Source organism: Tenrec ecaudatus, chromosome 18, assembly GCF_050624435.1.
Source record: "Tenrec ecaudatus isolate mTenEca1 chromosome 18, mTenEca1.hap1, whole genome shotgun sequence".
Classification (NCBI taxonomy): domain Eukaryota; kingdom Metazoa; phylum Chordata; class Mammalia; order Afrosoricida; family Tenrecidae; genus Tenrec; species Tenrec ecaudatus.
This window is the reverse complement of record NC_134547.1, coordinates 7,953,239-7,976,104: the sequence shown is the minus strand read 5'-3', so window position 1 is coordinate 7,976,104 and position 22,866 is coordinate 7,953,239. Positions and strand designations below refer to the sequence as shown.

General features: G+C 59.3%; 3 protein-coding genes across 7 annotated transcripts in view; 1 reads left to right on the top strand and 2 right to left on the bottom strand.

The window, feature by feature from the left end:
- PNKP (polynucleotide kinase 3'-phosphatase) overlaps positions 1 to 2,870 on the bottom strand; it is a 12,469-nt gene extending 9,599 nt beyond the window's left edge. For 3 of the 5 annotated variants that reach the window (XM_075537600.1, XM_075537597.1, XM_075537599.1), the window contains exon 1: positions 2,548 to 2,869. The gene's annotated coding sequence lies outside the window, so the exon portion shown is untranslated. Of the gene's footprint in view, positions 1 to 2,428 lie in introns of all 5 variants that reach the window. The other 2 variants (XM_075537602.1, XM_075537598.1) reach the window with 2 other exon arrangements.
- Positions 2,368 to 22,864, top strand: TBC1D17 (TBC1 domain family member 17). The gene is made up of 18 exons (XM_075537590.1): positions 2,368 to 3,417; positions 10,734 to 10,848; positions 11,310 to 11,408; positions 11,566 to 11,640; positions 12,860 to 12,983; positions 13,863 to 14,070; positions 16,722 to 16,833; positions 17,101 to 17,259; positions 17,577 to 17,705; positions 17,819 to 17,922; positions 19,436 to 19,530; positions 19,951 to 20,067; positions 20,163 to 20,263; positions 20,357 to 20,456; positions 21,391 to 21,488; positions 21,638 to 21,754; positions 22,300 to 22,386; positions 22,484 to 22,864. The coding sequence occupies exons 2-18, from the start codon at positions 10,828 to 10,830 to the stop codon at positions 22,673 to 22,675; spliced, it is 1,938 nt and encodes a 645-aa protein (XP_075393705.1). The 5' UTR covers positions 2,368 to 3,417; positions 10,734 to 10,827; the 3' UTR covers positions 22,676 to 22,864.
- On the bottom strand, positions 3,408 to 7,541 carry AKT1S1 (AKT1 substrate 1). Its single transcript, XM_075537604.1, has 5 exons — positions 7,401 to 7,541; positions 6,418 to 6,797; positions 5,393 to 5,470; positions 5,120 to 5,295; positions 3,408 to 4,509 (listed from the first exon to the last, which is right to left on the bottom strand). The coding sequence occupies exons 2-5, from the start codon at positions 6,788 to 6,790 to the stop codon at positions 4,366 to 4,368; spliced, it is 771 nt and encodes a 256-aa protein (XP_075393719.1). The 5' UTR covers positions 6,791 to 6,797; positions 7,401 to 7,541; the 3' UTR covers positions 3,408 to 4,365.
- Positions 22,865 to 22,866: the final 2 nt, after the last annotated feature.

Below are 22,866 nucleotides of genomic sequence, written 5' to 3'. Positions count from 1 at the left end.
AATCTCACTTGGAGTTGATGAGTTCAGCTAAGTTAGGTCAATACCGGATAAGAGCAATCTTAATAGATTACCAAACTTTTTAAAATGTCATTTTTTATAGTCATTTTATTCACATACCTTACACCTTCCAAGATATCTCAATAAAACAGCTATAAAAAAATAGGTTGCACGGAGCTGAACCCAAGGGCCCAAGTAGAAAGAAAATGTCTTGAAAATGACAATGGCAACAAATGTACACATGTGCTTGACACGATGGGTGGATGGATTATGATCAGAGCTGTATGAACCCCCCAATAAAGTGATTTTTTTAAATAAAGGAAAATAAAAAGATCACAGAAAATAATAAAAGGTAGATGAGCGGGGCGGAAAAAGAAAAAAAATAATAGATTACCAAACTTCAAACAACCACAAGAGAACCCTAATGGAGTTGCACACTGCCCTGGTGGCTTAGTGGTTTCGCAATCCGAAAGGTCAGCAAATGGAAACTGCCAGCCGCTCCCAGGGAGGAAGATGGGGCTCCCTACTGTCAACAGTTACAGTCTGGGACACTCCCCGGGCACTTCTCTCCTGTCCTGTAGAGCCCTTAGGAGTCAGCATGGACTCCAGGCCGTGAACGCATGGGAATGGAGTGGGCACTCCATTATGGCAGCCCGTGGGCCTGGTAGAATCCTTGACAGGGGGGTCAGCTGGGAATAAAAATCCCTCATTTGGGGCTGGTGAATGCGGGCCCAGTGCCACAGGGCATGAACCTTTATGAAAGCAAAGCTACCATCTTAAAAAAAAAATTCCATTCATGCTTTCATTCCAACATCATCTGCTTAGTGACACTTCCTGATTTAAAATCTGTATTTTTTCCTTCTTTGTTTGATGCCAGAACCATTATAATCTAGTGGCATATTAGTTTTTCTTCTTTTTTAAAAAAATAAATCATTTTATTGGGGCCACTTACAGTTTTATCACAATCCGCCCATGCATCCATTGTGTGAAGCAGCTTTGTACATAAGTTGCCATCATCATTTTCAAAACATTTTGTTTTTACTTGAGCCCTTGGTATCAGCTCATTTTCCCCCCTCCTCTGCCTCTCTCCCTCATGAACCTTTGATAATTTATCTTTTTTTTTTTTTCATGTCTTACACTGCTGCCTCCCTTCACCCACTTTTCTGTTGTCCATCCCCCTGGGAAGGGGTTCTGTATCAGTCACTGTGATCGATTCCTCCTTTCTCCCCAAAGCTACCATCTTGAACTCTTTTAATTTACTCCTATTTTTTTTGCTGGGGATTCAAACCAAACCAAACCAACTCAACCGCTATCTAGAAAATCCTGACTCATGGCAACCTCCCACACTCACACTTGTGGGTTTCTGAGACTGTAACCCTTAGTGGGAGAAAGCCCAGTCTTTCTCCATGAGATCAGCTGGTTTCAAACTGGTAACCATTGCTGGCCCAAGGTTTAACTACACCACCTCTGTCCGGGACTCTCACTGTAGATTGAAGATGAAAAGGCATTCTTCCCATTTGAAGTGCATTGTCAGCCCAAGACACCCTCTCCCTGCTGATAACACAACTCCCCTGCACCCTCACCCCCACCCCGTGATTGTTTTATTGCTTTATGTTGAATCGCCTAGAGCAGGGGTCTTCAAATTACAGGCCCTCGGGCCACATGTGACCTGCGAGGACATTTATCCAGCCTGCCCAGTGTTTTTGCCCCGTTTGTTTTTCTACTTCAAAATAAGATATGTGCAGTGTGCATAATTTTTTCATATTTAAAAAAAAACTATAGTCCGGCCCTCCAACGGGTCTGAGAGATGGGGAACGGGGCCCCTGTTTAAAAAGTTTGAGGACCCGTGGCCTAGAACATGGGGATAGTTGTCTCTACTTGGTGGGGGGGGGGGCACAGAAGTTAACGCATGTGGGTAGCTTGGCTAGGTCAGGGTCCTAGTTTGATTTGTTTTTCTGTGTATTTTATCTGGGGAAAGTTCATGTGTCTAGTCGACTTCGGTGTTTAAAAAAAAAAGGTATTTGCATGAACAAGTTGTTGGTTTCTAAAAATTCCATCACCAGATGTCCATGTCGATTACCAAGTCCCTATTTCCCAACTACCGTTCTGCCTTCCAGGCCGACTTTTGCATGCCAATCACCAATAACGGCCTCTTGACTGCGTGTTGGATCAATTTCCAACTGAAGTCATTGATAGAATTGCTCCATGTCTTCACCACTAGCGTTTGTGGTTGGCGCCTAAATTTGGATAACAGTTGTATCGACTGGCGTCCCTTGAAAGCCGCTAGACAGAATCTGATCACAGACAGCATTGGGCTTGATGCCAGTGAGCTGACTTGGCTCATGATTGTGCTGTAACCGGCAGGGCAAACCAAACGGTTCCCTGATTCAAAATGGCCACAACCGCCCCATCGCAGCTCACGTCTGCCTACCTAGGATTATCGATTTCCATGCGTCCCCTTTCATTTTCGGCCACTTCCGAGTTTCCTACAGTCGTGCTTTGCACGTTCTCGGTTCCGATCATTAGATTTGTGCCGCCCTCATGCCGTACCTTGAGTCGTACCCCCATCAGCAAGTGAAGATCGCGGAGGCTCCGTTCCCAACTCGCGTCACCACGGTCGACTGGCTGCCAATGGGTCGCATCTTCGAGTGCCCCCCCCGCCCTGGGCGCCCGTCCCCGGGCACGCTCTACCCGTTTAGGCTTTCAGGATCTGACGAAGCTTCCGAGCGGAGCGGTGCATCAAGTTTGCCACGGCTGCTTCCTTCCACGTGGGGTGCTGAGTCCTTCCTGATCGCCTGGTCTTAGTCTGGAAGTTCCCCTGGAACTGTGCACACTTGGAGTGACCCCTTGGAGTGACATCCGGAACACCAGTGACATAGCTTCCCGCATCACCCCACCGGGGTGCGCCGAACGGACCGCCCGGCGAAGGCTCCGCCCGCTTGGCGACCCTGCCCAGGGTTTTCCGCTTTTGCACCGCGGCCGCAGTCGGACAGCGCCGCCAACACGTGGCGGTTCGCTCTTCTGCGCTGGACATCAATCCGATTATGTAGCTACTTTGGACGCGGAGGGAGAAAGACTAGAGTCACATTCTCAGCCGCAGGGGGCAGTTCTAGCTTGCCCTATAGGGTCGCTATAGGGGCGATGCCAGCGAGTGGTTTTGGAAGCTGAATTGGCCGTTTCCCGGGTACGTGTGACTGGACCCTTCCAACCCTCCACTGGATCTGGCCCCTTCGGTTTCGCGCCGCCTCGGACGTGACCCTGTATTCCGACCCCGCGCTCATCCCCGTGGAGAAGGCATCAGCGACCCGGAGGCCTCCCTTCCCGGCCCGTACCAGTGTATCTCCGTTTCTGCGAATGGAAGACCCACCACCCAACTTTGCCGCGCGTGAATCAATGACACTGCGTAGGCATTTGTCAGAGGTAAAACTCTTTTATTTTCAGAGTGCCCCTCCTAACTTCTGACCCCTACCCCCATTCTCTCCCCCACGCCAGGGCCGGAGAGTGAGGCCCCCTGCCCCCCACCTTGGGTGGACAAGGGCCCTTTAAGGCACCTGTGGAGGTGGGGGGGCAGAAGAGGCGGGAGCTGGTGCCGTCCGTCCCGGATGCACGGACGGGTTTCGATTGGCAGGCTGATGTGGGATGGGACCAATGACAGGTGTCAGAAAGGAGAGCGGGCCATCCCTGAGGAAGGGCAAATTGTCAGGAATTAGAAGGCGCCACCCCCCAGTAGTGTACAGAAAGCGTATGGAAGGTCCTGGGCCATTCCAAGGCAAGGGAGGAGGGCTTAGCCACGCCTCTGGGGCGCAGAGGCCAATTAGGTGGGAGAAATTGTGAAGGGGGGAAGGGAAGGAGTATCCGTTGGGGGACATTAGTCAAACCCTTCAAAGGGCTCGAGCCAATCAAAAACAAGGAGCGACCCCGTTACTAGGCAGGAGCAGATTGCTGCGGCCCAATGCTGGGGCTTCACAGTGCTCTTTCAGGGATGGAGCCAATGCTGAGAGCCAAAATCCTGTTGCTAGGCAGAAAACCGCTGAGTTGACCCCTAGGTGTTTACAAGTAGCCACGCCCCTGACCGGGGAGCAAGCCAATCCGTTCATGGAAAGGCCTGTTGCTGGACAATAAAAGGGCGAGAGACCCAATCAAGAGACTGGTCTGGCCCGCTGCTCCTGGGCGCAGGAGGGAGCTGTGGACTATTAGGGCGCCCCTGGCACAAGGTGGGGATTTGCCAGGAAGGGCAGTCCTGAGGCCAGGGAAGCTTGGGGGCTCAAGCGGCGGCTCCCTGCTCTGCCTCGGATTGGTGGGCCCTGGGGGCGGGGCGGGGTTGTAGTGTGGGGCGGGGTGGCCATGGCCCCCGCTCCCTGGCAGGCCTCAGTATTTCCGTGTCAGCTTCTGGAAGTCGCTGGTGTTGAGCCTTGGACGCGGCAGATCCCCAAACAACTGGGTGTCCTCTGACTCCTGCAGCACCAGTGCGCGCATGCTCGCTGCGATGCGGTCCAGGTCGGGCGAGGAAGGCTGGGAAGGGGGCCACGGGGCGGAGTCAGCCCTAAAGGGGATCCTCGCTTCCTTTTCTCCCTGGTATCCCCAGCCAGCCACCTTCCCGTCCTTACCCAACCAAAGCCAAGCTTTGTGCCCCAGCACCCTCCTGGGAGCTCACACTGTCTGCAGGAATGGGGCATTCCCCCCCTCGAGCAGCCCTCCGGCCCCGCCCCTCCCCACCCTTTTGGGGAGTGGGGGGGGTGTTCCCAGCCTTCTTGTGTGCTGACGAATGGGGCCCGGGCTTCCTTTCTCGAAGCTCATCCACCCTTGCCAGGAGCAGTGACACTCGGGGGAGTCAGTCAGTGCCTCAGTGATGGTGGACAAAGACCCACTGGGGTGGGGGACGTGAGGGTCAGAGGGCTCGGTTGCTCCCCCGCCCCCCGCTTCAGTTTAGAGGAGGGTGTGCAGTCTTAGCAGTTGTGGTGGTCCTACCTGGGCAGCTCCCCAGCCTTCTGCCCAATGGAGATGAAGGGTCCCAAGGGGGGTGGGGGTGGGGCTGAAGTATTTTGCCAAATAACTCAGTGCCTGAGGGGCTTCCTGGAAGAGGTGGCTCTGCACCTCCCCCCCACCCCCCATGCACTCTCACCGGGCCAGTCTCTTCATCTGAGGACCTGGCCTCTGACCGCTTCTTCTTGAAGGCCCAGATGGGCACGGAGACAGGCAGGGACTTGGCATACTGCTGCGTGGGCGGGCCGGAGGCCGGGGGCACCGAGCAGGTCGCAGGGCCAGCAGCAGTGGGGGTCTCCTCGCTAAGACTTCCATCTATGAGAGAGAGGGTGAGGCTCAGGTCTGGCTCCCCCAGGACCCTGGGGGCGGAGGGGAGGGGGAGGGGAAAGGGCAGCCCACTCAGGACTCTCACCATCAGTACTCTCAGGGTCCGACTCGCAGAAGGGAGGCAGGTCCTGGAGGGTGGTATCCTCGTCCATCACAAAGAGCCCTGCAGGTGGCAGGAGCCCAGGACAGTGGGGTCTAGGGTCCTAGCATGACACCCACACCCACCGCCCCCCCCACCCCCCACCATGGCCCCAGCCCTTTCACGCCTCAGGGCTTTAGTGATGACTGCTCTCTGCCTAAAACACCCTTTGTGGTTTTTGCTGGGACCTGGCCGCAGGCGGGAGCATATCTGGTTTCCTTTCCTGGGAGAAACGCAGTGGCTGCTGGGAGCCCAAGGTTGCCAGGGGCTACCTGGAAGCACAGGGGTGAGTGAAGTCGCTGCCCAGAGGCCTCCGGCTCAAATGGAGGCTGCCAGGAGGGCAGCTGTCGGGAGTAACAGTAACAAACAAAAAAAATAGTAACTCCTGTTTACTGAGGAAAGGAACCCTGGGGAGGGATCCATCGGCTGGCGTTAACCAAAAAGGTCAGTAGGCTTCAAACCCACCAGGCACCCTATGGGGGCAAAGCCCCCGGCGGATCTGTCTGGGAACCCTGATGGGCAGTTGTACGGGGCTAAGGGATTGCTGAGTCAGAATGGTTTCACCCTACAGAGTCCTGGGCACCATTTCCGGGAGGTCTCCCACCTCCAACGCTCCCTGAAGACAGCTTAGCTGGCCCCTCTCCTGGCTCCCCAGCCAGTACCCAGTCCCTGTACCACTGCCCTCCGGCTTCCCAGGCATTTGGGGTTTCAGGGCCAGAAACAGTTCCTCTGTGTTCATGTCCCTGACTCAGAGGCAAGTCCCCCTGCTCTGACCCCTCCCGCCACGACTGCAATTCACCAGCCCAGCCAAGTCCCTCAAGCCAAGGAAGGCCCCAGTGGGCTCGGAGTCTCCCAGCTGGCCTTTGGAACCCTGAGTAGGAAAACAGGCTTGATGTGGGGGAAATGACTTGCCAAAGGCCCTCTCCAGGAAACGCAGGTGGGCAGACAGCCAGCCCCTCAACATCTCTCACCCCCATTGTCGCTGAAGCCCATCTTCTCCTCCGAGGTCTCTGCCTCTGCAGGCTCTTCCTCCTCCTCGTTTCCCTCCTGAGCCAGGGCAGGCTTGGGTGGGCTCCGAGGTGGGCTGGGCTGCTGGGGCACTGGTGGAGGCACCGGGGGTCGGGCAGCGGCAGCCACCCCATGAGCCAGGGCAATGTCATGGAGACAGCGTCGGGCGGCATCAGCCAGAGCCCCTCGGCCATGGGCCTCAAAGGTGCAGGGGCCCGGCCGGAGGGGCGGCGCAGCTGCCGTCAGGAGCACCAGCTCCGTGCCTGTCTGGGCCCGGAAGCGCTCAGCAGCCCCCACCACGGCATCCCACAGCTCCTCGGGGCGGCCCGATGCCATCCGAGTCCTGTGGGAAGACAGGGCAGAGCTGGGTTCAGGTAACCATGACCCCACCCCGAGCCCCAACTCCTCCCCACCACCGTCATGGGCCAGAGGGGCTCAAAATCCAGAATCCCTTTTCCAAACTCACCCTCTCCAGCTGTTCCTGAACTTAGGGTGCCCTTCAGCCCCAGCCCCATCACTCCGTATCTGCCTGGCCGGTCCCCACCACCCCTGCCTCTTGCCTGACTTTGAAGCGATGGAGGAAACTGTTGATCTACTGATGCCGGTGGAAAGGAACATCTTTCCACCTAGGAGGACGAATCCCATCTGTTGGGACGTGTCTTCCTGAAAATTCTCAGCAACAGACGCACAGCCAGGGAGTCTATGGGACCACGGAACAGAACTGCCCCACAGGGTTTCTGAGACCGTGAGTCCTCCCAGGAGCAGGCTGACTCATCTTGCTTCCCCAGTACCGACCTTGGGCTTGAATCACAGCCCTTTGGCTAGCAGTATCCCTGCACTCACAGCACACCTTGAGGGCTCAGGAGCTTCTCTCTGCAGTTTGTACTCTCTCTTTCACTCTCTCTCCTGGCTGGACGTGCCCTGAACCCCCACCCGGGCCTCTTACCTCAGGGCTGGTTTCCTAAACAAGCAGAGTTGACTCTACAGCTCTCTAGCAAGGTCCAAATGCTGGCTCCCCAGCCACTCGGCACTAAAGGCCTTGGGGACTGTGGCCTCGCCCCTCTCAAGGCCCCGCCCACACATCCTGGCCAATGGGGTCTAACCCTACCGGCACCCTGAGACCCTAATTCGTTCCCTACCCAAATCTCCTCACTCTGGGTCATTGGTTCCCTACCCAAATCTCCTCCTCGGGTAGCCAGGTGTCCCACCCCTTTGGGTTCCCACAGAACCTGAGTGATGTCCCCCTCCCCCCACCATCCCAGGCTCTTCCTCATCCCCTGTAGAGCCTGCAGCCTCCTGAGGGTAGGCCTTACCTAAGAGCCCCCAGCCCTGCCAGCCTCTGGGGCACAGACTGGAAGAGAGCATTCACGGTGAGCGAGCTGCTCTCTGGGCCAGGTGAGCCCCCCTGGGTAGCCAGTGGACTCCCCTTACGCCCATCGCTGGAGGAACTCCAATCAGAGACTCCAACCAGGGCCACAAGGTGCCTCAGGTACACAGTCAACAACACTTTTGCTTAAGTCCTGCCCCCCACCCCCTCTGAGAGTCCCTTTCTACCTGACCCACCAACCAGGATAGGAGTGGGAGGGTCTGTCCACCTCCATCCCGGACCATAGCAAGAGGGGGTACACAGTGCTAGGCACAGGCGCCCAGGTAGGAACTGAGGGTACCACGCTCCCTCACCCCATCCCCACACTGGGCCCTCCCATAGCTCCTTCCCAGGGGCAAACTAAGGCCCAAGGCTATCAGGTCACTTGGGGTCACTGGGAAGGAAGGTGGGGACCGAGACTCTGCCGGATCTGTTCCAGAGCATTCTCACTAAAGCCACGCTGCTGTTGCAGGACATCCCCTAATCCAGATGGGGAAATTGGGCTCAGAGAGCTTAACTGGGACCAGAAAACTATCTGGCTAGCACCAGTGAAACGGGGGTTGAAACGGGCGCCCGCTAGATCTCAAAGCACCTATGAACCGGAGGTGATTCATGCCTCTCACACACACTCACTCCTCCCCGCACCTCCGTCTGGCCTAAGGGGAAACTAGGCCTAGGGCGGAGCAACAACTGGGCCAACGGCACAGAGATTGGCAGGGCAGGGTCTGGGCCGGGAATGCCGTGGGGAGCCCAAGGGGGAGGACATCAGGATAAAGTGCTCCCTGAACTTGACTGGAAAGGGTACCATAGTTCGGACTGGGTCATGAAGTTCCCCACAGCACCAAAGTAAAAGCACTGGGGTAGGGCAGTGTCTTTGGGGTCTGTCCCAGCTGGGGAGTAGCTAAGACCTCAGGAGTCACCCTCCCCTGCAGCTTCGGTATGCCTCAAGGAGCAGGGCGACTTCGGAAGACTCTAGAGAAAGATTTACAGCCTGGAGAGGACTAACATGAATCGGAATTGATTCAATGGCACTGGGTTTGGCTTTTGGTCAGCCTCAAGGAGGACTTACAGGCACCCTGCTGGTGGAACTGGGCCGCTGAAGGAGCTGCTAACCAACGGGGTCAGGGGTTCAAACCCACCAATTGCTCCAAAGGTGAAAGATAAGGCGGTCTGCCTGTGAAGATGCGCCTTAGAAACCGTAATCGAGAGGATCTACTCTGCTGCGGAGGTCACTGGGGGTCAGAATCGACTTGACGACAGGGCGCTTAAAAAAAAAATCTGTCTGGAGGCATTTAGGAGTGGGCGAGGCCAGCTCCCTACTCTTGCACAGGTAGGGGATGAAATGAGAAACAACAGGGCGAAAGGGAGGAGACTGACCCCAGGGGGAAGTGTGGACAAGGGGGAAGAAGAGCCACAGGAGTTAAAGATACACGTGAGGTCTCATCCACCCACCTGTCAACTTGGAAGCCCCGCCCCCCCCAAGACTTGAAGGACTCGGGGAGGCACCTGCCCCTTCCAAGGCTGGGACAGGCTGAGGGTCCGTCCAAGGCCTTTCTTCCCCACGAAAGAGGCGCCGCCCCACCTCGCCTGGGGTCCAGAGAAGCCCCACAGAGCTCAGGAGGGAAAAACAGGAAATCCCGCCCAGATGGGAACCACGACCGGAAGTCCCGCCTTGAGGCGGGTGAGGGGCGCTCCAAGGCCCCCAGACCATCCCCCCCCGACCCTGTGGACGTGGTCCACGGTCCCGATAAGGGTTATGAAGGGTCTGCAGACCGGACGGTAAGGCTGTCTCCCCTCTACCGCGGCTCAGAGACGTCCGTTCCCAGCGCCAAGGGGGCGCCCCCCTTCCCAGCGTTAAGAGGAGGGTCTCTGGGCGACTGGTGTCCCCCTGATGTACACTGGTCAAAGCCCTCCCGTGAGCTGCTCGCTCTCCCAGGGCCCCTCGACCCCGGGACGGCCAAATCCTCCCCACACCGCGGTTCACAACGCCGCCTCCACTCACGTGCCCGTAGCCAGCATGGCCGGCTCGGCGCCGACACGGCCCTCAAAAGACATGGCGGCGCCTACGTCACTTCCGCACGCCGGACACGCCTCCACGCGGCCGGCTCCGCCTCCCTTCTCCGGGCCGCCCGCCACCGGGGGGATTCATCCGGACCGCTGGGGGGCGCCGTAGCCAACAGGGGGCACCCATCGGAGAGGAGAGAAAGGCTTCAGCCGAGACCGTGTCGTCGTGCCCTCAAGAAGCAGGGACCCCGGGAGACTCGAGCCAGTGACCTCCCTCATTGAGGAGAAAGCCGTGCCCACTGATAAGCTGGAGGCCAGCCTGGCGGCAGCTGCCCCTGCAGACCATAGGGTCTCCCTCCCTGCACCCTACTCTCATCAGCCTCAAGGCTGGCAAATATCCCGCATGGTGGCCTTCCTGGCTTCCGTGTGCCCAACTTCATCATGGCCGCACACCCCACTTTTCTCTGAACGGGGACTCAGGAATTCGGGGAGTGCTTCGTTCCCGGCGGGTGCTGATGCCGTTACACGGAATCTCACAGAGCCTTTTGGGATGCACGGCTGCTCACCTTGGCCTCTGTCAGCTCCTCTTTTCCAGTACCCGGTGGACGCGCCCCGCAGACCCAAGGGGACCAGTGCCCCGCACTAACATGGCCCCCCACAAGCGAGGCTTGCCCTCAAGCAAAATGGCAGCCCCTCGGCTTCCTAGCCCACTTTAGGACGTGGAGCCCAGAGGAGGCGTTCCAGGGCCAGCGGGACCGAGGGGCAGGGCTGCCCAGTCCCGCCCCCGTGTTTTCTTCGGGAGAGGGCGGTCCGGCGGCGCCTGCGCCCTCTGGGCGGCCGGCCACGTGACGCGAGCTCTCGTAGCTGTCACCCGACGCTGAGGGGTGGTTTGCCCCAATCGCGCTCTAGAACGGGCGGGAGGAGGAGTCCTCCATCCGGACGTGACCACGCGGTGACGCGGAAAAGGAGAGGCGGCGGCGACAGTCACGCTTTGGCAGTGGCAATGGAGGGACCTGGTTACCGGGTAAGCACCTGAGGGCCCACCTGCTCGCTTCTGCCTCGGAGGAACGCCCCCCACCTGGCGATCGGCACCCCGCTTCCGGCCGTGCCAGGGGTCCGAGAGCCAGGGCCGGGCCTTGGCAAGCTCGGTTCCCTTATTAAAGTCGCCGGCACCCCGACTCGCCACCTCCCTGCGGGGAGATCGCACCTCTTTGCTCCGCCCGTCAGATAGCTGGGGCGAGTTCCCGGTCCCCGCCCCGCTGAGAAACGCTCCCTTACGCGGCTTGCCCCCTACAGCCCCGCCCCCTGTAGAGTGCAGGGCTCCCCGAAAGCCCAGCCCTCTGGAGCCCCTCGCTGGGACCCCGTCCTCAGCCGCTGTGGCGTCTTCTCCCTGACTCAGCCCCTTCTATGTCCCCCGGGTCCACCTGCTCCGTCCCTGGGGGTGTGGCCCGCGTTGGCCCCGCCCCTCACTGGCCCCGCCCCCAGGTTGTGTTTGAGAAAGGCGGCGTGTACCTGCACACGAGTGCCAAGAAACACCAGGACGCGGACTCGCTCATCGCAGGCGTCATCCGGGTCGTGGAGAAGGTGGGCTGATGGAAGGGGTGGGCGTGGGAATTGGAGTGAGGGGGTCTGGCTGTGGAAGGTCCAGGGTGGTGGGAACTGGGGGAGAAAATAAGGGGTTTTAGGTGGGGCGCTTTAGAAGGGAGGTTTGGGCAGTTTGTAACTTCTCCCCGTCCCTCAGGACAATGACGTCCTCCTGCACTGGGCCCCCGTAGAGGAGGCTGGCGGTTCTCCCCAAATTCTCTTCTCCAAGAAGGTAGGATTCTTCCCCCCACCCCACCCCTCCCTTCTCCACTGGTTCTAGGTCAGGCCACGAGAAGGCACTGTGGGGAGCTGGTAGAATCCCCAACCTTCTCGAGGGGCCTGGGTCACCCCTGGTTGGTTACCAGGAACTCTGACCAGGTACAGGGCACAGCTGCGGTGTCAACCCTGAGCTCCTTGGGAGAAGCCATGCAGGGCAAGGGACAAACTCCACATGAAGACTGAGCGGAAGAGGTCTGTATTTCTGCCTCCCGCTCTGGGGGCTGCCTGCAAGGCCCTGCACACAGCTCCTCTCATCCCACTGGCTGAGTGTGGATCACGAGACTAAGAAATGCAGGGAAAACAGCGATTGGACGAACCTGCCCAAGCCCTGTTTGGGTGCCACGTGGCCCGGGTTCTTCCTTGGTCTCATCAGCATGGACAGTAGCGCCCTCTGGGGGCCTCTGGACTGACCCTGGCAGGATGCCGAAGCAGATAATGGTCCTGCATTACCACCTCGAGTACAGACGCTTATAATTCCCAGAGGGATGCCAAGTAATTTCTTTTCTCCCTGGAAAGGGAGTGGTAGGATCAATTGTTTATGTACTCCCTGCCATTTCAACTCCTAGTGACCCCAGAGGACAGGGTAGACCTACCCCTGTGGGTTTCTAAGACTCTTAACCGGAGTAGAAAGTCTATCGTTTCCCTGGAGGAGCGGCTGGTGGTTTTGACTGCTGGCCTTGGGGTTAGCAACCCTTGCTGGACATAAACCCACCCCAGCGATTGGTAGGAGCAAGGATTAGAGGCCCCCAGACTTTTCTCAATGGAACGGCACCACAGATCTGCGCTGCCTGCCACCGTAGCTGCCACCTCATTTCCAGGGGGCGGGAAGAGAGGGAGCCCCTGCTGGGAACTGCTGAGCTCATTTGGGGGGCAGGAAGCCACCCAGCTATGGACTGCCCTTTAGAAAGACAGTGGAGACTGGCTGCCTCTCGCCGGGCAGGGAAACCAAGAAGAAGAGAATGCTCCATCGGGTCAATTTTCAACAGGAAGCCGCCCCCTCCTATTTAGAGCCCTGGGGGTTGCTGCTGGGTACCCCCCTACCCCCCACCCTTCCCAGCCATCTGCTCTGTGATGTGCCCTCCCTGCGTGGCGATGCATGTGAATCGCTTGGGTCCAGAAGCTCCCTCGACCCACCGTCCCTCATCCACCCCTCCTCCTCCTCCTCACCCCAGGACTCCAGCGGGGGTGACGCCTGCCCATCCGAGGAAGAGCCAACCTTTGACCCCGGCTACGAACCCGACTGGGCGGTCATCAGTACCGTGCGGCCACGGCCCCGCCCCTCCGAGCCCACGAAAGGTACTGGCAGTTGCACCACGGGGGGGTGGGGGGGTGGGGTGCAGGTCTTGCCTTCAGCAATCCTGGCTCTACAGGCTTGGTGGCCCTCAGTCAAAGGGCCACCCCTCTCTGGCTTTGGGGAGCTTGCAGCCTCCTTCATCCCATCGGTCTGGCCGTTTACCCATTGCCCCGGCTGGGGTTCTTGCCTCCTGGAGGCCTTAAAGAACAGAGTGGAATGGCCCCGGAGGGCTCCCGCGGCTGTAAAATTTACAGAAGTAGATGGCCAAGAGCTGGCCGGTGGCTTGCAACTGCCAGCCGTTCGGTTAGCAGCCAAGTGCTGAATCGCCCGGTCATTAGGCCTTCCTGGACTGGCCCTGGACACCCCCAAAATGAGGCTTGCCCTCCAAGGATTTCTAATTGGTGGGGGGGCAGCACATGTGGTCTTTCACGGTACCGGAGTGAACCTCCCTAGTGGGGCACTGGTGCCAGAGGAGGCAGCCGAGAGAACCTTCCAGAAAGAGTCAGTTCCCAACCTTATCTCTGAAAGACACGCAGGAGTAGAATGTGGGCCGGAGGTGAGACAGGGAGGTGACGAGGAGCCTCGGGCGGCTGCTTGAGGAGCGTAGTCTGTGTCCTCAGCGCCCCGGGGAGCCTGGGAACGTCATGCCAGGGGTTCACACCTGCCTCCTGTTCCCCCAGGTGCCCTGCCCATTTCCCCAAGGTCGCATATTCCTTCCTAAAGAAATTCGAAGTGACTCACAGCTTCCTGAGCAGGCCTCTGGTCAAGCCTGGGGCGGGGCTCCCGGGAGCTGACCTTGTCCTTGCTGAGTGGCCACCCTTGGTTGACATGGCCGCTCTGGTTGCCCATGTCCGCACTCCACATGGCGTTGCTCTCCCTAGGTGCAGAGGCCAGCTCCCCGCAGGGCTCCTGGGCCTTCTCGGTGAGCCTGGGGGAGCTCAAGTCCATCCGCCGGTCCAAGCCGGGACTGAACTGGGCCTACCTGGTCCTGGTGACCCAGGCCGGAGGCTCCCTGCCCGCCCTGCACTTCCACTGTGGGGGCACCCGTGCTCTGCTCCGCGTCCTCAGCCGCTATCTGCTGTTGGCCAGGTGAGTTGCTCCTAGCATGTCTTGTCAGGGACCTGTCCCTCCACGTCTGTGCCCGGCTCCTCCGGGCCTCAGAGGCAACACAGCCCAAACTTCTGAAACCGGAGAGCAAAGAGAGAGCGAGAGAGAGAGAGAGAGAGAGCGAGAGAGAGAGAACTTCCTGGATGTAGAACTCTGATCTCTCATGGAATCAAGGGAGAAAGAGGCAGTATTAAGTTTAGAAGGCACCCCGGGGGCTCTGTAGAGTTCACATGCCTGCTCATTAACCAGAAGGTTGGTTTGGAGACTGCCTGGAGGGGCCTCGGAAGAAAGGCCTGGCCACTTTCTTCCCCCAGAAACACCCACTGACCACTTGTTGGGGGGGGGTGTACTCTATCACACACACGGTTGTCCTGAGCGGTGATCTGCCAGAAGACGCGCAGACTCTCTTGCTGACCCCACAGTGTGACAAAGGGTCACTCTTGTTTTGTGAGTTTGTATCTGAAGAGCAGGGGTGGGTCGCAGTGATATCAAAACCTGTCTAACCTCGGGATAATGAGAGTCAGGCCCCCCGACCCTGTATGATCCCCCTCCCCCTGTCAAGGTGGAGGTACAAGGTAGAGCCACCTCCCTGTCTCCAAACTCTCACCAGTTCTGACGCCAGCTGACTGTCCCTCCCACGGCCGTGGCCAGCTCTCCTTCTCTGCCAGGTCCCAGGATTCAGTGCAAGGCCAGCCAGCCCTCAACTCACAGACCGTAATTGTTACAGTGATAGGCCTTCGGGGGGAGGGACAAGACTACCCTACAACTGGGGACGAGGATCAGCAAGCGGGTGCCCTCCCCCAGAGCAAAGAGCACAGCCGCCTGGGTTTCAGCATAGCTCTCTTGACTCCCGTCACCCCGTGATGCAAGCGGGGCCTCCTCTGCTGGGCAGACCTGCTCTCAGACCCTGCGTGAGGCCCGGTTGACTAGAGACACAAACCCAGAGACACTCGTGTGTGTGTAAGAAAGAGCTTCCTATCAAGGAGTGGTCGGTTGTCAAGAAAACACCCCAGCCCAGTCCAGATCAAGTCCAGAAGTCCGATTCTAGTCCATAGATCCCTCTGCGCAGCACATGCAATGATGCCGACTGCGGGAAGATCACAGGCCGGTGGGTGCAGAGTCTTGTGGATCCAGTGGTGGTGGAAGCATCTCCAGGGCTCTCACAGGTCTCAGCGTGGCCCCACGTGGCTTGTCAACAGGAAGGAGGAAGCAGAGAGAGGTGGGGCAGGCCTCCAGGGACAAAGAGAGAGGTCAACTCAGGAGAGAGCCATTTATCTCAGCTGCCCTCCAATCAATCTGCGACCTGATTGACAGGCTGAACTCCGCCCACATGCTCCTACAGGAGCCCTGTCAGCACAGAAAACCTATCACAGCCCCTCAGGACAGGCTCCTCTGGGCCCTCTGAGGATAGAGGGCCACGTGTACCCTTCCAGGTTTTGACCTTGTCGCAACTCTTAAGAGATGTCTCACCTCCCCTTTGTCTGCTGCCGCCTTCTCTTCTCGATCATGACTCTGCAGGGTTGGTGGCCAGGACACACACACACACAGTCCGGTGTGTCCATTTCCAGGTGGGGCCCTCCCTCTGGGGCCCACGAGCTGACCAGTCCCCCTTCTTGGCAGGACAGAGACACTTGCTTTGTGTAGTGGGCTGTCTTCATGTGCCTAGTCTATCGGTCAGTGCTCGGAAGCTGCCTCTGACCACTGGCAGTGGCATTAAAGGGTGTGTCACGTGCCCAAGCAAGTGACCAGTAAGGCCGGCCTCAGAGACCTGAGCTGTAGATTACCTGCTTGCGAGCTGAGTTGAGAAGCGGATCCGGATGAAGCCCTGCATTCGGGGTCACGTCTGAACCCGACTTCGCCCCTGTTGCTTCTCCCGTAAACTCCCTAAGCCGTATGGCCTGCGAATTCCTTTCCAACAACTCTTGGGACAAGCAGAGATGTGGAGAGTGCCGTGGGAGGGAGGGCTGGTGTCAGAATGGGTGAAGAGGCTGGCTGGAAGTCTCTGACCCCCGCCTGCAGCAACTTGAGCTGATGTTGGTGGTAAGTCTCCACCCCCCCCCAACCCATCCCACCTCCTGAAGTCAGGGAGCCTCAGCCAACACCTCCACAGCATCCCTACAAACGTCAGTCAACCCAGACAAAAGCACCATGACCTCTGGGTAGAAAGCAACCTGGGCTTAACCCCCTTGCTCCCGTCAGACCACTTCTTGCACAGAACTGGAGTTTAGGTAAACGCGTGATGGCTTAAGGACATAATCTCTCAAGCCATTTCCCGAGGAACCACGTCTAAAGGCCACGCAGAGCAACGAATTTCTCCAACCTTAGTTGATAGAAATATCACGCCACCACCCTCAAATTGTCAGGGCTGCCTCTCTTTGGCCCAGCTTGTGTTCCCCCCGCTCATCCCCAGTCAAACACCTGGCAAGTGGGGCGCTCTCCCTTTGGAGCTTGGTGCAATCCGACTTCCCCCCTCAGCCCTGAGCCCCAGGGCCTAGGTGAGGCCTCCCTGAGGATAGCTGGAATTCCGCCACAAGAAGGGGCAGGAGTGTATGAAGGACAGACGTCCACAGCGTGGGACACAAGGTTTGTGACCTCCTGATTGTTCACCAGAGCACTTCACCTCTTGCCTCCAGCTCGCCCCAGGATTCCCGCCTCTACCTTGTCTTCCCCCACGACTCTTCTGCCCTCTCCAATTCCTTTCACCACCTCCAGCTCTTTGACCAGGACAGTTCCAACGTGGTATCGGTGAGTCGATCCAGACCTCCGTGCGGAACGGACAGGGCTGTTGTGGGGCAGGAGATGGGGTGGGGGCAGCAGTGGGAAAGGTGGGAAGGAGTGGGCTGTAGTGAGTGAGACAGGAAGGTGGACGACAGACACAGGAAGGGGAGGAGGAAGTGCAGTGGGTGAGACAGGAAGGGGGAGGTCGTAGTGGGGGGTGTCAAGGGCTGGACTGTAGTGTAGCGAGGGAGATGAGTGACAGGGCCCTGGATACATTTTGGCCCGGCCCTCCAGCGCTTTCTCCAGGATCCCTACTCCACAACCTTCAGCAGCTTCTCCCGGGTCACCAACTTTTTCCGGGGAGCCCTGCAGCCACACCTGGAGGGGGCCTCCTCCGACCTCCCCGCACCTCCAGACGATGAACCAGAGCCTGGGTTCGAGGTCATTTCCTGTGTGAGTATCTGGGTAGAGGTCACTGGAGCGGGTGACTTCCTGTTTCCAGGGGACCTCTCTACTCAGTAAATTAGAGACGGTCATGGTACCGCCCTCGTCGATGCAGTGGTGAATTCAGGGGAAGTGCTCACAGCTGTGGCAGGCTCCCACTTCCCAGGAAGCTGGGGGACCTTTCCTGAGTTGGGGTGAATGTGCCACTCAGCTAGAGAAAGAGGCACTTTCTGTCCCCCGCCCCCTCCACCCCCCGAGTGCTAGCCTGTACATCAGGGTACATGCCCGGGACACCTCCCCTTGAACTCTCTGCTCTGTGTCCACAGGTGGAGCTGGGGCCTCGGCCGGTCGTGGAACGGGGACCCCCAGTCACTGAGGAGGAGTGGGCCCAGCACGTGGGTCCTGAGGGCCGCCTGCAGCAGATCCCGGAGCTGAAGGCCCGGATCTTCTCAGGGGTGAGGGGCTGGGGGCTGGGCTATGGGGGCAGGGGCAGCCTGCCTTTGTGGAGTAATGAGATGTGGTGGGGGGCCCTCCCTCTGAGCTGTCTGCTCTCCTCCGAATCTCTCAGGGTTTGAGCCCCAGCCTAAGGCGCGAAGCCTGGAAGTTCCTCCTGGGGTACCTCAGCTGGGGGGGCTCTGCCGAGGAGCACAAGGCCCACGTGCGCAAGAAAACGTGAGTGGGCCGCCGGAGTCTGGGATGGCACTGACTTCCCAGCACGGTGATGGAGCTGGCGAGTGCTCAGGCCCCGATGGGCACCCGTACCTCTGGAGCACAGGGTCTCACTTGTCCTCTTTCCCGGGATGGGCAGGGATGGGTGTCCCAAGGGGCCCTGGTACCAGAACCTCCCCTCCAACTTGTCACCGTAACCTCTTCATATTTGTCATCCCCCCGCCCCTCCCGTCCATTAGAAAATTTGGACCAACAATATGTGGCCCCTGACCCTCAGTAGGTGCTCAAGTGGGTGACAAGGCTTTCCTCCGTGCCATGCTGTTTGAATCGCCGCAGCTTTGAAACGTGTTTGCAACCTTGTCAGGCTCTTTCCTCTGCCTCTCCGTTACCTGCACACCTGCTGTGTGCCTGGGTGGCAGCAGTGCCTATGATGACCTGGCCCCAACCTGCCCCCACCCCTCTGCTTAGTTCTCCAGTGTTACTGTCACATAGCTACCACAAGAGGGGTGCCTAGCAAACAGTGACTTACTTTCTCACAAATTTGGGAGGCTCGTCCGAATTCAGGGCACTGGCTCTCGGGGGTGGCTTTCTCTTGCCGTTGGTTCTGGAGGAAGGCCCCTCTCTCTTCTGAGCTTTTGCTTTGTGGTGCGTGAGGGCTTCCAGGTGGCCAAGTGGCACTTATCTTCGTCTTCTCCGCCCTTGTAAATAATCTCACCTGCACCGCACACGGATCCTGCATCCTTAGCTCAACAAAGGCCACCCCTTCCCCATGGAACTGTAACAACCAGCATCCCTCCGCACTCCCTGACAGCTAGTGATTCTGACGGAGGGCCCCGACAGGACAGGGTGAAACTGCCCCTGTAACTCTTAGGGGAATAGAAACCCTCAGTGTCCGCCCTGCGAGTGGCAGGTGGTTTTGAACTGCTAACCCTGTGGTCACCACTACCCCCAGGCCTGAAAGTCAGGGCTTGGAGCACAAGGAGCCCCGGGGCCCGCAGGTTACGCACTGGGCTTCTAAGCACAAGGTCAGCGGTTGGAAACTACCAGCCCCATGGAGGGAGAAAGATGAGGCTCTGCTCCTGGAAAGATTTATGGCCTCAGGAAGCCAACGGGGCAGGCCTGCTTTGTCCTGTAGGGTCACCACAGGCAGAGACCAGGTCAGCGGGCAGCGAGGGTTTTATTTTGCTATGGTTTTCTTACCAGGTATGGTAACAAGTTCCTGGGGGCGGAAAAAAACATCTTTTACTTTTAGATTTTGTTTTTCTGGAATCCCTGCCTGGACTGGGTTCCATCGGTAACATCTCAGCTCCGGCTGGTGGGGGCTGCGGGCTTTCTGCAGATGTTCCCAGGATACGCAGTGTTGGGGGAGATGCCATGGCGGCAGGGGCAGTGACAGGAGTGACCCAGAGGCCCACCTGGGTCTGAGGGCACCTGTGAGCTGAGCCTGCATGGTGCGCCAGGCCTCCCTGTGGGGAGTGGTCCTCACACGGGCCTCCCCCACCTGCCCGTCCCGCAGGGACGAGTACTTCCGTATGAAGCTGCAGTGGAAGTCCGTGAGCCCCGAGCAGGAGCGGAGGAACTCCCTGCTGCGAGGCTACCGCAGCCTTATCGGTGGGTGCCCGCCGTCCGCCGCTGCTGGTGCAGGGGAAGGGCAGCGCTGGGGAGGTGGGGGAAGGAATCGTCCCAGTGCTGCTGCCCACCAGCTGGCAGGGATCTCGGGCTAGTGGTGCCACCTTCTTAGCCTCCGTCTCCCCACTGGTAGCTGGGTTTAGGAGGAACCCGGTGGCGCGGTGGTTGGGTGCTCAGCTGCCACCTGAAAGGTTTGCAGCCTGCAACCCATGAGTCCTGGCCGCCGAGTGGTCCCCTGGGGTGCGGCGAGCTGGCACACCGGCCGGGCGTGCATGTGTGTGTGTTTGTGTGTGTTCCGGGATGGGAATGACCTTAGCTTGAAATGAGCCTTAGGATGGGGTCTGCGTCCAGAGGAGGCTCGGACACTGGGGGCTCCTCACCTCGCCCCTGCCTGCCCCGCAGAGCGCGACGTGAGCCGCACTGACCGGAACAACAGATTCTATGAGGGCCCAGAGAACCCCGGGCTGGGCCTGCTGAACGACATCCTCCTCACCTACTGCATGTACCACTTCGACCTGGGTGCGTGCCCAGCTGGGAGCGGGGTGCGGGGGGTGGGGTTGGGGAGGGGTGGGGGCATGGAGGGCTGACCAGACCTTGACCCCATGTGTCCCCAGGCTACGTCCAGGGCATGAGTGACCTCCTCTCCCCAATCCTCTACGTCACTCAGAACGAAGTGGACGCCTTCTGGTGCTTCTGCGGCTTCATGGAGCTAGTGGTGAGGGGCAGGGAGGTGGTGGGAGACTGGTGCCTCCTCCCCCCCAGAGTCACCAGCTGCTCACGTGTCTCCTTCCCCCTCCCCCCCCCCCAGCACGGGAACTTTGAAGAGAGTCAGGAGACCATGAAGCGACAGCTCGGGCAACTGCTGCTGCTCCTGAGAGTGCTGGACCCGTCTCTGTGTGACTTCCTGGGTGCGCGTCTGGTGGGGGGTGGGGGGAGCTGAGAGCTGGGACTTGTGCCAGTGGCTCCAGAGGGTGTCCAGGACATTTGTCCCCAGTCCCACACATAAAAATCCTGATTCCTATCGGAAGCTAAAGCCCGCGCCTGCGCACACAGGATTGTCCTTTGCAGCAAAACCGCAGCAGATAGACACGTGGGCCACGTTGAACTCGAAAACCAAACTCACCGCCCCCAAGTCAAGTTTCGACCCCGTCGGGCAACAGGACTGGCCCTGGGGGTCTCCGGAGCCGTAAGGCTTCCCTGGAGCAGAAAACTTCATCTCCCCCCTCCCCCGCTGAGTGGCCACTGGGTCGTTTACTTAGCCTGACCTCTTGGACACGGGAGTTTTCTCCTGACGCTGTGGGTAGTTTATCGTCTCCCAGAAATGCGCCGACAACTTATTTTGATGCCAGCAGTTTATGGATGGGTGGACAAGGCCTGGTGGCACCGCGGTTAATTGTGCGGTCGCCTAGCCATGAGGTCAGCAGCTTGAACCTACCCAGCTGCTCCTCAGGAGAAAGAAGGGGCAGGCCACTACCGGGCTGTTGACCTGGCTTCCGGAAAGATGGACAGCGTCCCGTACCCCGTGGGCAGCTCTTCTCCAACCCGTCTCCCTCCACGGGCTCCAGCACCCAAGGGTTCACACGTGCCCTTGCGCTTCTGTCTCCTGGCTCTGAAAGCAAACTAATGGCGCAGGACACGGCATCTGAATTTGGGCAGGCGATGCCCTGCTTCGTTTCCGGAGCGCAGCTTCGCTCGCGCCAGTGGGCGATAGCTAGGTGGGTGGGGGCTTTACGCACGCAGTGCATCCGCAGTTGGTTTGGGACTTGGTCTGTAGTGAGCATCCGCCGGTGAGCCTGGCTGGGCATGCGGGGGGGCTCACCCTTCCCTCCCTCCCTCCGGCAGACTCCCAAGACTCAGGCTCCCTCTGCTTCTGCTTCCGGTGGCTGCTCATCTGGTTCAAGAGGGAGTTCCCTTTCCCAGAAGTCCTGCAGCTGTGGGAGGTCAGGGGCTGCTTTCGGCTAGGGGATTGGGAAAGGGGACGTGGGGGGAGCATGTTGGAAAGGGAAAGAGGATCTGTGGCCCGTGGGAGGAGTCTATGGGGGCCCCACCTGCACAGTGACGTGCCCTCCTGCTGCCTGCCCTTTCGCAGGTGCTGTGGACAGGGCTCCCCGGGCCCAACCTGCACCTGTTGGTGGCCTGTGCCATCCTGGACATGGAGCGGGACACCCTCATGCTGTCCGGCTTCGGCTCCAATGAGATTCTCAAGGTGAGACCACACCCCAATGGGCTGGGCTGGGTCTCCCCCTGGCTCCTTGGCTTCCCGTGGAGCTGTTGGGTGGGTTGAGTGCCCACCTGGCGGCTGGCAGCCAGGTGCCTGACCATTGCTCCACCTGGCTTCTTGGCGTCACACACCACCTTCTCCAAATAGGCTTGTGGAGAGGATGGTGGGGTGGGGTCGCGTGGAAGGGGGAAATCCTCCCTGCCTGGTCATATTTCTCAGGCACCAGCAGCACCCCACAGAGACCTGAATGTGACCTCTAGCGGTGGGTGGGTTGGTGGCAATGTGTGGCCTTGTGCCTTAACCTTCTGATGCACCCCCCTTCCCCACTGCAGCGCAAAAGTGAGAAGGCTCACTGCCCTTGGTCCGACGTCCCCTCTTCCCCCACCAAGCGCCCTGGAGCCCCGCTGGGTCAGACCCCATCCTATTTCCCCCGTGGCAACCCCCAGCACAAGGCACAGAGCGGGCGCTCGGGCAGTGGTGGTGGAAGGGCCCGTGGGAAGGCGCCCTGGACTGACCTTCCCCTCCCACAGCACATCAATGAGCTGACCATGAAGCTGAGCGTGGAGGACGTGCTGACCCGGGCTGAGGCCCTCTACAGGCAGCTGACCGCCTGCCCGGTGAGCCCCGCCCCCGCCTGGGCGCCTCCCTTCGGCCCTGGCCCGGCCCCCAGGCCCCCACTCCTGCCTCTGACAGCGCCCTTCACACCCGCCCCAGGAGCTGCCCCACAACGTGCAGGAGATCCTGGGCCTGGCCGCGCCCGCAGAGCTGCACAGCCCCTCGCCCCTCGCCTCCCCGCTGCCACTGTCGCCCGCCCGCTCCCTGCCAGATGTGGCGCCCCGCGCTGACCCGGCCCCGCAGCCGGACAGCAGCTTGGAGATCCTGCCGGAGGACGAGGCCGACACCTAGCCAGCCGCCCAGCACCGGCTCCCGCGGGCACCCGCCCAGCCCAGCACAGGCACTTTACCCCTTCCCTCCGCCACGAGGCCTCGCCCATCAGGGGCCGGGCCGCATGGAGGGGCGGGGCTTCCTGTCGTGCGCCCCGCCCCCCAGCCAGCCTCCCCCCTGATTGGTTTATTAAACTGACACTTCTCTTGACC

Excerpts from the sequence above, each read along its gene's own strand:
- AKT1S1 (XM_075537604.1), bottom strand. The coding sequence starts at position 6,790 with ATGGCATCGGGCCGCCCCGAGGAGCTGTGGGATGCCGTGGTGGGGGCT. Across the intron at positions 5,471-6,417 it reads GGGCTTCAGCGACAATGGGG|GGCTCTTTGTGATGGACGAG; the intron begins GTGAGAGATGTT and ends TGCCACCTGCAG. Across the intron at positions 4,510-5,119 it reads CAGATGAAGAGACTGGCCCG|CCTTCCTCGCCCGACCTGGA; the intron begins GTGAGAGTGCAT and ends CCCCCTTCCCAG.
- TBC1D17 (XM_075537590.1), top strand. The coding sequence starts at position 10,828 with ATGGAGGGACCTGGTTACCGG. Across the intron at positions 11,409-11,565 it reads TCATCCGGGTCGTGGAGAAG|GACAATGACGTCCTCCTGCA; the intron begins GTGGGCTGATGG and ends CCCGTCCCTCAG. Across the intron at positions 17,260-17,576 it reads GGTTCGAGGTCATTTCCTGT|GTGGAGCTGGGGCCTCGGCC; the intron begins GTGAGTATCTGG and ends CTGTGTCCACAG.